The 15,191-nt window shown below is 40.7% G+C and overlaps 1 protein-coding gene across 1 annotated transcript in view; it reads left to right on the forward strand.

Moving 5' to 3' along the window:
• Positions 1-14,985, forward strand: part of FNIP2 (folliculin interacting protein 2) — a 31,364-nt gene extending 16,379 nt beyond the window's left edge. Inside the window, exons 10-18 of the mRNA XM_010157843.1 lie at positions 1,264-1,465; positions 2,046-2,134; positions 2,936-3,082; positions 3,202-3,371; positions 6,290-7,607; positions 8,384-8,540; positions 9,690-9,890; positions 13,546-13,661; positions 14,907-14,985. Of these exons, the coding sequence (XP_010156145.1) occupies positions 1,264-1,465; positions 2,046-2,134; positions 2,936-3,082; positions 3,202-3,371; positions 6,290-7,607; positions 8,384-8,540; positions 9,690-9,890; positions 13,546-13,661; positions 14,907-14,985 (2,479 nt within the window). The remainder of the gene's footprint in view (positions 1-1,263; positions 1,466-2,045; positions 2,135-2,935; positions 3,083-3,201; positions 3,372-6,289; positions 7,608-8,383; positions 8,541-9,689; positions 9,891-13,545; positions 13,662-14,906) is intronic.
• The last annotated feature ends 206 nt before the right edge of the window (positions 14,986-15,191 follow it).

Here is a 15,191-nt window from a genome sequence, read left to right on the forward strand (position 1 = left end):
AGAGCCATTATTCAATTAAAGTTCCTTCCAAAAGGAACTTTGACCACACTATCTTAAAGACCTTTTTTTTTTTTTTTTTAGTGAAATTGATGAAGAAACTTGTTCTGTAAATCCAGCAACAACAATATCTAGCACTGCAATGCAGTATTTATACTGTATTTATAGAGTAACGGGGAGGCCATTGCCAACCTTCTGTATAATCACAGAAAAACTTAAGCTGTGCTGAGACTTGTGGGTATCATCCAGATCAGTTGCCCATGCAAAGGACTAGCTTGGAATTTAGATTGGGTTGCTGTGGAACTTCTCTAATTGAGTCTTGAAAATCTCCAAGGATGGGGATTCCACAGCTTCTCTGCACGGTGCCTTCTGATGAAGGCCATTGATCATTCTGCTCCCCGCACTTGGCATCATCTGCAAACTCACTGAAGGTGTGTTGTGATCCACAGGCCAGGCTGATGATGAAGATACTGAGCAGTACTGATACCAGTATTCACCCATGTGTAATAGTGAAGAGTGGTAAAAATGTTGAAAGAAATGTGGCAGAACTATCAAGTGAATAAACACAACTTGGGGATATAATAACGGTTGTCAAATAGCCACTGTTTGTTTTTTTAGCAGAAAACAAAGCATTTTAAAGTGCAGTATATCCAACTTTGAGCTGGGCACACATGTATCTGTAGGTGTTAAGTTTGTGTCTTCACCGTAATTGCTACGTGGTGACATTTTGTCTTCAGTTAAAATAAAGTTTTATTTCACTGTGAGGCGCCTTTAAAACATCCACCTTATGATGCCGGATCAGTATAGGTAGCGTGTCCCAACTTGCCTCATGAGCAGCAGTACAGATTCAGGAGCATCATGGACATACTGCTGAGCTCCTAGGCAGGAGTTTGAATGCTGGGTGCAGTTCACAACCCTGAAATTCCCTTAAACCTTTTTTACTAATTACTTTGTGTTTTGTCTCCATTCCCTTTTCTTAATTTCCCTTAAAGACAAATCCGGAAGGAGGGATTTTTAGTTTTCTTTCAGAAGAAAGTGTTCATACCACTTCAGGAGCTGGCCTCTGCAGGTTGCCTTACTCCTGTCTGAGCGCACATAGGTGTTATCCATCAAAACATTTGGTGTCCTCTGTTCAGAGACAGATGACAGTGAATCTCATGAAGTCAGTCAACGGAGACCCAAGAATGAGTTACTACCTTCGGTGTGGACAGAAGACTAATTACCTCTCAGTATGTTGGTAACTGTCCTAACAAATCTGTTTTACAGGTCCACTGAAGAAATGTTTAGTATGGCTGATGAAAGCTGCAGCTCCAACCCTGCGATGGTTCGGAGGAAGAAAATTGCAATCAGCATCATCTTTTCTCTGCCTGAAAAAGAAGAAGCACAAAGAAACTTCCAAGACTTCTTCTTCTCTCACTTTCCTCTTTTTGAATCTCACATGAACAAGCTGAAGTATGCAATAGAAAAGGTACAGAATACTAGGTTGTCTTAATGTGGAAAAACAAGTGTCAAACAGAATGAAGTAATCTAGAATCTGATAGATGAAGAGTGGGAGAAAGTGCGTGGTTTCAAGCTTCCCTCCCTCCTCACACATGTAGTCTTGAGCCTCAGCCCAGTGTGGGAATTCAGCATTTGCTGAAAAAGAGGTGCAGTTTCTTTTCTAGTTAGAATGAGAATGAAGAGTTTTATGCTCTGGGTGTGGGGTTTTTTTTCCATCTCACCATCTTTCATTATAAGGTTTTCTTGACTCCCTGGAGGCTGTGGAAATGGTGTTCTATCCTTTCATGCAGTCACCGAAAGGGAGACGACAAATGTTTGTTGCTCTCATTCCCCTTAATCTCTCAAAAAATGTTCTTTGCTCTCCCCATGCCCAGTCTTAGGGATTGGCCTCTCATGAGGTGGAGGGAGGTTGGCAACTCTTGCTGTCCTGAGTGGCTGTATAGCACTGGGGCTAGACCTTAATTATTTTGACATGTTAATGAAGCTTAAAAAGATGAAGAATGCAAATCCTTTAAGAAGCTGTTTTGTGTCTTTAACTCTTAATCAAGGCCATGATCTCATGTAGAAAAATAGCAGAATCCAGCCAAAGAGTGCAGGTTTATATCAGCCGTGTCATGGATGCCCTGGGAGAATTCAGGTGAGTTGTTGGAATTATGAATTACAAGGAGAGCTCTTATCATGCCCCTCTAAAGATACTTGTCACTGCCCGTTATAAGTAACTGAATGCAGGGTCTTGTCATTTAGCCAGTCTTGGAGTTATCTGTGTTGGGTATTGGGTAAATATTTTTAGAAACTTCAGCAAAACCAGCTCAGTCATTTTCAGAATGAGAGTAAAAGTAGTTCTGTTGCACTCGCCTCTACCTGAGACTGTCAGTGAACGCCTCTAAGACCTCAACAGGACTTGTCTGCACAGGTATCAGCAGAAGCTAAGTGGATTGATTGTTGTGTTTGGGCAAATGAGTTGTCTACTCCTAGCTGATGCTGAACAGTGTAGCTGACCAGCGAGTTGCTGTCCAAGGCTCTCTTTGGTACCTAAGAGAGGAAGGAATAGCTAGAGGCCAAGAAAGGCATCCCAGGAGAGAGATGAGGGTTTGGTGGCATGATGTTTCTGTAATGTCTGTAATGAAGAATCAAATCACTGCAGTGAATAGAATGGGTTCTGTGCCCCCTTCAAAATGTTTTCCGAATTGTTTCTCAGAATGCAAGAAAGAGAAGACGAATGTAATTCATATGGAGACACTATGTCACTGGTACACTGAATTAAACGCACTGATGTTCTGGGGCAGTAGCGTGTTTAGAAACCTTCCATCTTGTTTAGTTTCCTAGATATTAAATAAATAAAAATCAATGGGCAATAGAAGAGAAAATTATCTATTTGTATTTGCAAGATTGAAGTGCACGTGTTAACACTTACTGTTTGCAAATTTTCTTTGTGCAGAGTTACCATCTGGAACTTATATTCTGTTCCAAGGATTGCAGAGCCTGTATGGCTCAATATGATGTCCAGCACTCTGGAAAAGAATCAGCTATGCCAGCGTTTTCTTAAGGAATTTACATTTCTGATAGAACAGATCAACAAAAATCAGTAAGCTTCCCCCACCTCCTTTTTATTAAAGCTTGCGTGCTTCCCAGTACGTGTGGATAAGTTAAAGCACTTAATGGGGTATTCTGCTGGTGTTACTTCGGTTGTATTCTTTTTCCTAGGTTCTTTGCTGCTTTGTTAACTGCGGTGCTGACATATCACCTGGCCTGGGTCCCAACAGTAATGCCGGTTGACCATCCTCCCATCAAAGCCTTTTCGGAGAAGCGTACATCACAGTCTGTGAACATGCTGGCAAAATCCCACCCATATAACCCTCTCTGGGCACAGCTTGGTCAGTAGGAAATAGAGAGCTTCTGACTTCTTCATAGCTAGCACCTTCCTGCATCCGTTGTTCTTATCAAAGAGCTACTTGTGATCCAGATCACACTTGCTGATTTGGCTTGCTCCTCAGCTGGGCAGAGCTTACGAGCGCATCTCGTGTGTCTGGCTAAACAGAGCGTTACGGGGGGCTTGTTTGTACAGCCCCAGTGCTCTGTTTTTTTCCTCGGTCCCTTGTCATCTTCCATTACACCACCTGGTTAAGTAACTTGGTATGGAAGGTTGAAGAGGGTGCAAGTCCTGTGAATGATCTGACTGGTTTGGGAAGAATGGAAGGGAACAGAGTAGATGGAAGACAGCTTTCTGGGCCTTGGAGACCCTGTAGAGTTTAAACTGCCCTGGCTACTTCCTTTTGTCTTTCTCGCAGAGCTAGGATGAACACCAAGACAACAGAGTAGGAGTCTGGCAACTGGTAGTATCTCCATTCATTCACAGTTATGTGAGTGGGCTTGGGCCACAATTTTCTTTCTGTGTCCACCTCCTCAGGCTTTCTCTGGCAAATATTTTATAGCTTGTGAGTTACCTTGATACAGGGGATTAAATGTGTAGGTGAGTGAGAGCTGAAAGAATAACACTGCCAGTGTTAAATACTTGAAAATTCCTCCTCCTCTTGGCAGCAGCTGCGAGTTTGACATCAGATCGGCCTTAACTTAAACTGAAATACTGTATTGCCATGTAGAATAACACACGTGCACACTAAAGCGATACTGTGACTTTTACACTGTGCTACTGGTAGTGTCTCTTGCTGAAGGTCTCAGTTATGTTTGTTTTTTTAGCAATCTGAGAAAACAAACATAATAGTGAAACTAAATTTGTCACCTTGGCCATATAGTTGCAGTAAAGTGTCTCCTGGTTTAGGATGTCTTCAGATTGTTATGCAGAGGAGTAATGGATTAGACTTGGAGGGGGAAATAGAAGCTTGTTCAGGGTGTTGAGGATGGAGGCTGGCCCAGAGCGGTGAGATAGGCAGTGGGTCTCGTAGTCACTCCCAGGAGCCACCACTAGTGACTGGTCAAGAATCTGTTTCTCATGCCTTCCCAGGCAGTTTGTTGCTACCAGCATTGGCTAGCCAACTTCTGAGTGCCTGCATTCAAAAGGCTTTCTGGTGGCTTGTTGTGGTTGTGTGTGTTTGTGGTGTGGGTTTTGTTTTTGGTGGGGTTTTTTTTGTTGCTGTTTATATAAAGCCCAAAAGCCATTATCAGGTGGTTGCAGTAACTGATAAAGAAAGTAAGATGTTGCCCTCTGCTGGTCTCTTCCTTCATAAGGAAGGCGGGGGGGGGAAAAAAGTCCTGGGGTTTAGTGCTTTAAAATGGAAATGATTTTTTTTATGAAGGAAAGGATTTTGATGTACCTGTCTCCACCTTCAGACCTATGTTCTCGTTATATATTATATAGCAATTACTATTGCATACTGATACAACTGTAAGTAGCACTGTCAGGAAGACATAATACTGTCCTTCAAACATCAGCTTCAATTTAACGTGCCTAGCAGTAGGCATTAGTATGTTTTGAAGAACACAATTTTGACACTTTGTATGGTCTTATTAGTAATGGTTTTATAATTGTGCAAATGAACATGAAGCCTGAATCTGATTTCCATAGCAACTGTGCTCAATTTGAAAGTAAAGAGATTTTCTCATTTCCTTCCCAAATTGCTAGTCCTTGTGGCCCACTGGGCATTGAGGTTAATTGCAGCTGAGTAGTCTGAAGCCCAGTTTCGGTTACTGAGGAATGAATTTGCTGGCATGTTAGCCATGGGGCTGGTTGCAAGGGTGGCCTTAACTGGGGGGAGACAGCACACTGATACCACCACTCAGCAGCCTCTCCAGCGCTGACATCGTGGGGAGATGGCAGATCATGGCAGGGGAGACAGTAAGTGAGAGATGTGGAATTACTGTCGTGTTAATCCTTATTCTGCAGGAATGGAATCAGGAGTCTTACTTTATGTTCTGTATGGTGAAGAGAAGGCTGGTCGTGTGGTTTTGTTTGTTTGTTTGTTTTTTGTTTTTTTTTTTTTATCCTTTGGTGTCCTCATGTTGAACCCACATATCCCCTTGCCCTAGGTAGAAACCAAGTCCTTAGACCTTAGTTCTATTTTAAAAAAAAAAAAAGGCAGTTCTTTGGCATAAATGAGCTAGCAAATAAGCAGTTCTTGGGGAGGACAACACTCAGATTATGTTGTACTACCTACATTTTCATATTACAGTTGTATTTTAACTGGTGAATATACTTTTCAAGTTCTCTGCACCCCCTCCTAAAGATAAATGCTCATGTTAGTGGGGTTGACTCCAAGTATATAGAAGTGCATGTGCCTTGCCCAATAAGGTATCTACATGCCTCTCTTTTCAGAACCTTATTTATTAAGCTAACATTGAATCCTTTTTTGATATCCTTGTTCTGAAAAATATTATTTAGATTTTATCTGTATGAAGGTTCCTGTGCTTAAAAGAAAAGTGACTGCAATAAAACAGATTAACTTTGTAAAAGAAAATTGGTAGAAAAATAGAAAATAATATAGCTGACTTCAGAGTTTAGCTGGATCTATATTCCTTTTCACCCCCTGTTGTGTCAATTTTGAAGTGATAATACCTTGTCAGCATCATGTAAATAAAAACCTTAGTGACTTTGAACAGAAAGAAACTGAGAAGTAGCAGCTAATTCCTAAAAAATATCAAAATCCTTCTGGACACAAGCCCGGTATAAGCAGTTCTAGGGGATTTATGTTAATCTTTGTTTTAAAGTTTTATGAACTTACTGTGAAAGAAGTTGTTTGATTTGCCCCCATACTAAATGCTGGTTGAAAATGTGTTGAATTTAAACTGTATATTACAACCAAACATAAGCATGTGAAACTTCTGTTTTCCCATGTAGGTGATCTCTACGGTGCCATAGGCTCTCCAGTTAGATTGACTCGAACTGTTATTGTTGGAAAACGCAAGGAGCTGGTGCAGCGCTTGCTCTATGTTCTCACTTACTTCATTCGGTGCTCTGAGCTGCAGGAAAATCAGCTAACGTGGAGCAAGAAGGCTGGGGAAGGAGAGCAAGTGCTAAATGGAAGCAAGATCACAACTGCACTAGAAAAAGGAGAGGTAGAGGAGTCCGATTACGTGGTTGTCACTGTTAAAAATGAACCTGCTCTTGTGCCTCCAATCCTACCTCCAAAGAATGATGGAAGTAAGAACAGTAATAGTGCAGAGCCGGTATGTGACCCAGAAAGCACTCATGCTGTCCCAGCCTCCTCAAAAGAAGAGAGAGAAGCAATAGGAAAGGCCAGTCAGAACTCTGAAACATCTGTTGACTGCCTAACTAGCAGTTTCCATAAAGGAGCAGCTGATGGTAGGAAAAGAACGGTCGCTGATACAGGAATTGTATCCTACCACTTTGAAGAGCCATCTAAATTAGAGGATTTAATGGACATAAAGAAGAACAAGAAGCAGAATGAGAGAAAAGTAGAAAAGCAGATGTCTAGTAGGTCATCTGCTTTACCTTGTCCTGAAAGGTCTGGCCACAGGAGTTCACATTTAGAAAAGGTCACCTTTCAGATTGGAAGTTCTGCATCACCAGAGTCAGACTTAGAAACTCATAGAAGAGAAATGGAAGAAAACCTGAAGGTGTTGAGAAAAAATCCAGAGGTGATACATTGTACCTCAAGTTCCACAGATCTGACTGTGGATGCTTCCAGGAATCAGCAAGAAAGCTGTGAAGCTGCCTTTATACCCTTCAGTAAACATAATATTTGTTATGCACAAACTCCACCTTGCGAGGGGAAGGAGAGTATACTTGACCAATGCACGGAAAGTAAAGGGACCGAAATGAACTTGGTGAACACAATACCTAGTAAGCCACTTTTGCTGAAAGGTAACATAGAAACTGTAAAATTGCCAAGCCTGAAAGAAACCAGAACTTTATGCTCTGCCAATCTGGAGAACTATCCCCCTGGCTTCATAGAAGTGTGTTCTGCTGTCAAACAGGATTCCCCTAAAGCAGGTGCTACAGATGTCCCCTATGGGGATGCTGGAAGGAAAATCCCCTTCAGAGCTGAAGGGGACATTCCAAGGAATGAGAGTTCAGACAGTGCCCTCGGAGCCAGTGATGAAGAAGGTGATTGTTGTCTCCCTGATGAAGTGCATCATGACAGTGTCAGCAAAAGACTTGAAGAGTTTGCGGAAGTGGAACTTCCTTTACCAAGGTGAAGAAATTTAAATCAATTTAGAACTAAATGGTGTCGAAAGCTGTTGTTACTTTAGAGATGTGCAGGGTTTCAAGTCTGAAATAATTTGGGGTCTTGACTGACTCCCTTGCAAACAAATCTATAACAGACACTGTTGATGTGGTTAGGATTCTTGTGAACAGACTTGGGAAAAACTACACCAAGACTGAGCAGGTTTAAGTATTGAAGCTTTCTGACAAAGGTGTTCTTCGTAAGTCTAGCAAAAAGTGAACAAACTTTTGGTGTAAACTGCCTGAAGCATTAAGTGTAGACAGAGCCTCTGAGGACAAGCAAAATGTCAGCTTCGCTTAAGTTGATAACTGTTTAGACTTGACATATTTGACAAATCAGAAATAAATACCAGCGTCCTATTTCCAAACTTGAGCTTTACAGGTGCACATGGAGCTTGCTGATACTTCAGTAGGTAGCTAGCAAGAGTTTTCTTCTTGGGCTGAATTTGGGAACTCGAGTTTAGCAAATGCGTTAGCTGCAGAACAGGTTGCTCATACATACCTGCCATAAGGTCTAATACATTTAGGTTTGCCTTTTCATAAATTTGAAGGGATCAGTACCATGTTGAAATTCAGATGATAAAATTCTGGTTCCAAAGAGCAGCAGTAACTGATTTACTGTATTTTGAATACAATTGTTGACTAATATTTGCAGTAGAAGCAGGGGTGATAAGCCAAACATGTAAAATCTGAATGCAGTCTGTCAAGCAAGAATCTTACATGCTTTGCCTTTCTGTATTTCAGGTCAAACACAGTCAGCAGTCAGTGCGTGAAAAATTTTGGAAGATCCCTTCTAGGTGGTTACTGTCATACATATATACCTGATCTAGTGCTGCATGGCATAAATAATGACGAAAAACTCAAGCAGTGTCTACTAGCAGACCTACTTCATGCAATGCATGTGAGTTAAAGCAGTGTTCCGAGTCGTAGTAGGAGTTGTGATATTATGAAGATATACAGAAGCAGGTCCTTTAAAGAGGTCCTGTTGCTTTCTGCTTCCCTGTTCTTAACAACCACACCAGATGTCTTCCTTTTTGAAAGATGTAAACCCTTAATTTGTTGTGTGCAAAGCCAGTTCACACAAGAATCACTTGTGCTTTCCTTTATACTCTCAAGTCTTCTCTTTAAATATAAACACAAGGAGAAATGTTTGCAACTTTAAGTTACAATCAAGGGAAGAAAGCAAACTGTTTCTCTTTAGTCACAATAGCAGACAATTATCTGCATTTCATTCAAGTTGAAACATCTTGTCACTTAGTGGCATGTGTTGCACGAGAGATAAAGTCTTGTGGAGGTTTATGTTAGACTCCAGCAGAAATGACTGACTACAGAACATAGTTGTCTCTAGCTGAGAACTTTGCCATGTTCTTACTCTAGATAGTCCTGAATTATGTAATTAATTTGTAACTAACCTTACACTCAAGTAACTGTGACCATTGTATGCCATTTTGAATGTTTGTCTAATAATTGTGAACGGCTTCTCTATACGGCAATTAAGAAAAATCTTGCTGGAATGAGTTCAGGTACTTTCTGAGAGAGTGACGTGTGCGTATGTAACATCAAACGACATGTGATTGGTCTAATATGATCCTGCCTCCTCATACATACCCTGCCTTGATTGTGCATAGTGAAATCCCTCACGTGTCTCTGAAACATTAAGTATACTTTCACCATCACTGCATCAGTATAACTATTGCTCTTTTCACTTTGGAAGAAAATTATCTTTTCAGGGATGGTGGTGGAATACTTGGAAAAAAAAATCCCAAAGTATTTGAGTAGTGATTTTGAAGCACTACTAAAAGTTAAATGCTTAGATCAGATTGGCACGTTGCTGACCTGACAACGCTGAATGTAAACGCTTGTCACCAAATTTGGTATTCCTTCTCAGTTTTGAGATGCCTTCGGTTTCCTATTGGACAAAACCAATCGTTGGATCACTTCCTTATTCCCTGCCTAACGTGAATTAAAAGTAGAACCTCAAACTAAGTTGTGGAAATGTGTATGAAATACATAGGAAAAAAGTAATGCCTGTGTTTTGTATCTGTTGCAGCATCCAGTACTAGATGAGCCCATAGCAGAAGCTGTCTGCATTATTGCAGACACAGATAAGTGGAACGTGCAAGTCGCTACAAGCCAGAGAAAGATGGTGGACAATATGAAGTTAGGCAAGGACGTTTTGGTTTCGAGTCAAGTATCCGGTTTATTGCAGTCCATCTTGCAGCTTTACAAACTCAACGTCCCAGCTGACTTTGTAAGTATTTCTTCACTGAAGACTGCAGCTCATAAAAATTGTTCAGCGTAGCAGACGCGGACTTTTGTACGCTGTGTTGCTGCACCAATGATCTAACGCCTGAAATAACGCCGAGTGGGTACAACAGATTTAAAAGAAGGCATGCGACAGTGCAGTAACAGATACTGTTTTGTTTGTAACGTACATATAATGGGTCAGATTAAAGTTAACTACTCCCAAAATACATATGCCAAAACTAAAGTTCGTTAGGCAATTTCAGCATGGTCCTCATCTGTTTATGATTAGGGCTCTTAAATTTGACTTCCAATTTTTTGTTCATAGAATTTCCACACTTCTCTTTATGTTGGTGAAGCTTCTGTCTACCCAAGCCTGTTTCTAGCATACAGCTTTCTATTCTTGGTCTTTCTCTCCAACCCCACGGGGTGGATGCCTCTTCTCTCTCCTCCCTGAATGACTGTGCCTGGGTATGTTTACTTGACCCTTCTGTTTTGTGCATATTTGAGCCAACCCTGTCAGCCAGTGCTGTCTCAATCTTGCTGATACCTCCGTTGGATTTCTGGGGGGAGACCAAAGCCTGAACACACTTCGGGGTGGGTGGGTTGCAGCAGGTGTTCTTACTTTGTCATATTGCATATTCCTTATCCCACAGCATCCTTTCCTGTCCTCATTAGTAGTGGGGTTCATCAGAGCAAATCAGCAATGCTGGCTTTGCTGATTACAACAGAATTATTCACAAGTCTGGCAGTGGTAATTATAACACTGTTTTTAATACATGTTTGTAGGTGAGAGGAGATGGGCTGGTTTTGGTTTTTTTTTTTTTTCAGTAGTCACCCCTTTTTTTCATTTAACAAAATTGGTTTGTCCTTCAGCAGATAGCCTTGAGGAACTTTGTAGAAAGGCTGTGTAATGACTGTCCTAGCAGATGGAAGAGGAAGATAGAGCTAAGCACTGACAGCTGTAAATAGTGTAATCAATACCACTAATTTTATCCAAAACAGTACCGACTAATATTAAGTTCTTCAAGTTAAGGACTAGGCAAAATATGTGGGTATGTTGTCAGTGTCTCTGGATTCTTCTGGGCATCAAAAAATATCCAACTTTGGTTAAAATTGTGTCCTAACACTTGCCCGCTAACACCTTAAATTACGGCATTTTTAAACTGACTAGCAGATTTTGCAATTCCAGTGTTCTTTCCGATGTGCTTTGGGGTTTGTGTGTGCAACATCTGCATACTTTGTGTGATGCAGGAGGGGCTTGGGGGTGGAATGTTTTTTGGGGCTTTTCCTTTTTCCTTGCAAGAAAAGAACAGGAAAGTGACAGTGGTAGTAGTGTGTAAATTTTCTATAATCCACGTTAAAGACACTTTTGTCCTTCTGTCAGTAGACTTTACAGTTCTTTGCTGAAACAGAACCATTGGTGCGTGGAAGTGAAGTGTTCCACTAAACTCTAGGGGGAGAAGTGTGACTTGTTATTGTAGTGAGTCTATTGATTTAAGTTTTGTCAAAAACGTGTACTAACATTGATCAGAGATGAGCATAATGCAGTATGTTGGAAGGTTCCTTTAGGACTGCGTGTTTCGCGCAGTTACTGTTCAGAGGAATAAGTATTTTGGTTTTTTGTGGTACAACGAAAGACAAAACCCAGCTTGGGACCGGATGACAGGCAAGTGGTGATATCTTTGTTGTGGCATTTCGAACTGGTAACCGTACTGCAGAGAGCTTTGCAGTACGCCGGGGTGAGAGGGAAGTGATGATCGCAGCTGCTGTATGTCAGCAGCATGTCAAAAGTTTTACCTGCACTTTGAAATTCATTGTAAACTACTTTTCTATTTTTAGAAGTGACTTGACATTTACTGTTTTTTCCATTTAGTCAATGAGAAGCGGCAGAGGAAGCTAACAAAAAAACCCCAAACTTCTGTACCTCACTTAATGTGGACATTTTGAACAAAATGGATTCATGTACTGAGCTTATGAGGAAAAATGCCTTTTGGTTCTTTGCTGGCATTCAGGAGGAGCAGATAATCTTATGTAAAGAGTCCCTCTTTTAGAATAATGTGGGATTCTTCCTTACTTGCTCCTTCACAGCTTTAAACAAAACTACCACACAGTCCTTCAGCACGAGTACTGGAATTGGAATATGTTGAACTTCTACTTTGTGAATCAACTGCTCCCCTGAACCACTGAGGAAGGCGTTCATAGGCTTTTTGCATTAGGGTTACCTGTAATGCAAACGATGTTTCCCTTTTGGCTATAATCAGAAGTGTAATGGTTATGACTTGAGTGAAAATTTGCTGGAAGCAAATAGATCAAACTACTCTTAAAAAGCTTTTGCCTTTCCTCTGGTGATGGCAGTCTTCTTACCCTACTGCTGTGTAGCACGTTTTTTAAAAAGCCTCTTTATCTTCCATGATTAAGACCTGATACAAGCTCAGAGAATCATCTTCATCTTGCTCCAGACCATCAGAAAAATACATAGTAGACCTCCCTACAAGCATGAGTCTTTTTTTGCTCGTTATCTTTTAAATAGCAAAACTGGTTTCACAGGATTTAATTTCTAATACTTAAGATTTTCATTCAACCTGAAAAGTACATTGGACAATGGCCTGAAGCTATTTGCTGCTACTGTTTCTAATTGCTGTCTACGCCTTTTGGATGATTATGCATTTGATAATGTGAGGTTCTGCATGTGCTTCCTGCTTTCATCTCCTGGAGTTTGGAGACCTGAACTAATTTAACTCTTTTGAAGTGGTCATCCCTGTGGAAAGAAGGAATGTATCAAGTTGAATGTACCTTTTGTCCCAGAACAAAATATCTGATAAGACATCCTACCTGCTCACCTTGTGAAGACATCCTACTTACTGACCTTATCTTACCGAAAAATATCTCTCTATTTGAAGCTAAGGTTCACCTGCTCTCCTGCCGTTGGTATATGAGAAATTACCATGCCTCACATGACTGTATTTAAAAATAATATTCATTTCTAGCATGCTACTGCTGAAAGAAAAGGGGAGTGATTTATACTTGCATTTAAGATTGAACTTTTAACTCTTGGCAAACAGCATTGAATGTTTAAGCCATTTTAACCTAGAAGTACGTAGGACTAATAAAAATCTCTTTTAGGCATTTGTTTCTAACCTAGCTTCTCCAGTGGTGAGCCAAAGAGCTGTCATTTTATGACGAATAAGATAATGGTGTCTTCCACCAACTGAGTCTTAGTTTCTTGCATGACAGATCCCTAGAGCTGAGGAGTGCCAATTTTAGGAACTGTTGTCTAAAATGAGTCTTTTAGAAAAAATATACAGACTTCTAACAAAGACTTGTCGATCCAAGTGTTCTGGTTTGATTCTTAGTAAGATGTCCTGAGTGTCTTTGAATCAGGTTGAAACTACTTAAGTCAGCAGAAACAGGGTGGCTGATTTGAGTGGGGAGTGGATGTGCTGTCTGTGCAACAAAGTTGCTGCCCAAGTAAGCTGGAATGCCCCGATTCTGTGAGGGGGTTTCCTGCTATCAGTGTTGCCTCTTCTGGATTTTGGAGTGGAGATTTAGCCTGAAAGATGTTCTAGCTAAGGTAGAAGCTGACATGATATGCTTACATTTTGGTAAAATGCGCGTGCGATTGCTAAAGCCGTTCTGAGGTTTTTGGTCTGTGTTTACAGTGCATAATGCATCTCGAGGATAGACTACAGGAGATGTATCTCAAAAGCAAAATGCTATCAGAATATCTGCGAGGACATACAAGAGTGCATGTAAAAGAACTAGGAATTGTGTTGGGGTGAGTATTGCAGGTATCGGTCTTAACCAAGGGCAAAATCTGGGGCAGTTGTTTTCCTTTTTGGTTTCTGAATGTTGACATCTTGTTCCCATGGGGTACTTGCTGCTTAATTCGTATTTAGCATTCTCCTCTTTCACATGCCTAACAAAATGTAAAAATGGGTTCTACTGAGCCATCTGCAAATCAGGAGGAGACACAGTTCAACAGCAAGAACCAATCACTTAAATGCTCAAAATGAAGAAAGCTTGGATTTTGGTCACTAGGTTATCCATGCACTCAGCATACTTTTTCTGTCTCAATCTCCTTAAAGGAAACTTCACCCCAAGAAATACTCAAGAATTTTCGGTAGGTTAGGAGGCACGGACGTATCTTGAGCGAAGGAGGGGTTCTCAAAAAGCAGGTGTAGGAAAATAGACAGGTGTCCTGTTTGGCAGCTCTATTCTAATAATAGGACTGGATTGGTGTACGAGCTTTGGGGTTGCACCTACTGACAAAGAGGGGTAGGAGGGAGAAGTGAGTACACATTCCCAACAAGCTGGTTTTTAGCACTGTAGGTAAAACTTAATTTATCTTTATCCAGGCGGTTAATGATTTCATGCTGAGATATGGAGCTGTAAATAGTGAAACCCTGAAATAAGCACTTTGCTCTCTCTCTGTATGTGTGTATGTGTATATAGATATAAATATATACATACATATATATACATCCTGGCCTCTGAGGTGCTTTACATTGGAAATGGTTGGAAACTGATCATTGCATTTAGGAGATGTTCCTGCTACTGTTATTGCATAATAATAATTCCATCTTTTGGTCATTTTTGGCAAGAAAGTGCTACTGTATGGTGAACTGGGTTATATTCAGACCATGAAATGTGCAGTCTTCCGTAAACTGGTGTTTAGTACTTTCTTAAACTGGGCTTATTGTTGCCTGATGACTGGTGAGACTGGAAGCTAAGGCTTGTGGCTTAGCAAACAAAGTTTGATTTAAACAAGAAAAGGATTATATACTACCAAATGTAATGGTGCTGACTTTTGGCTTAATGGTATCATACTGCTTGGTTTTAGACATTATCACTTACCTTTACTGGTATGTTATGAGTAATGGCAATAAACAATGAACTTGATTATAGCAAGACACTTCCAGTTACTTTTCTCCCACTATAAAGAATCCTCCTGTGTTTTCCCTTCCTTTGTGAAGGTGATTGTATATTCTAAAGTCTGTCTCTCTCTCTTTTTGATTTCTAGGATTGAATCCAATGACTTGCCTTTGTTGGCTGCTATAGCAAGTACTCATTCCCCGTATGTTGCTCAAATACTCTTATAAACTAAAATCTCAGGATAGTCATTCCCTGAAAACAAAGTAAGGAAAATGGGAACATTGACTGAAGAACAGAGGTGCCAAACACTGGTAAAGGCAAGCACTGAGGAAAGCAGGTGATGTCTGTACATTCTACCACCTTCTGACTCTGATTTCAAGCGGATGTTTTATCGGAGGACATTAGTTTACATAACGTGAAAGGCATTCAGGTT

This window comes from Eurypyga helias, unplaced genomic scaffold (genome assembly GCF_000690775.1).
Source record: "Eurypyga helias isolate BGI_N326 unplaced genomic scaffold, ASM69077v1 scaffold5028, whole genome shotgun sequence".
NCBI classification, from domain to species: Eukaryota; Metazoa; Chordata; class Aves; order Eurypygiformes; family Eurypygidae; genus Eurypyga; species Eurypyga helias.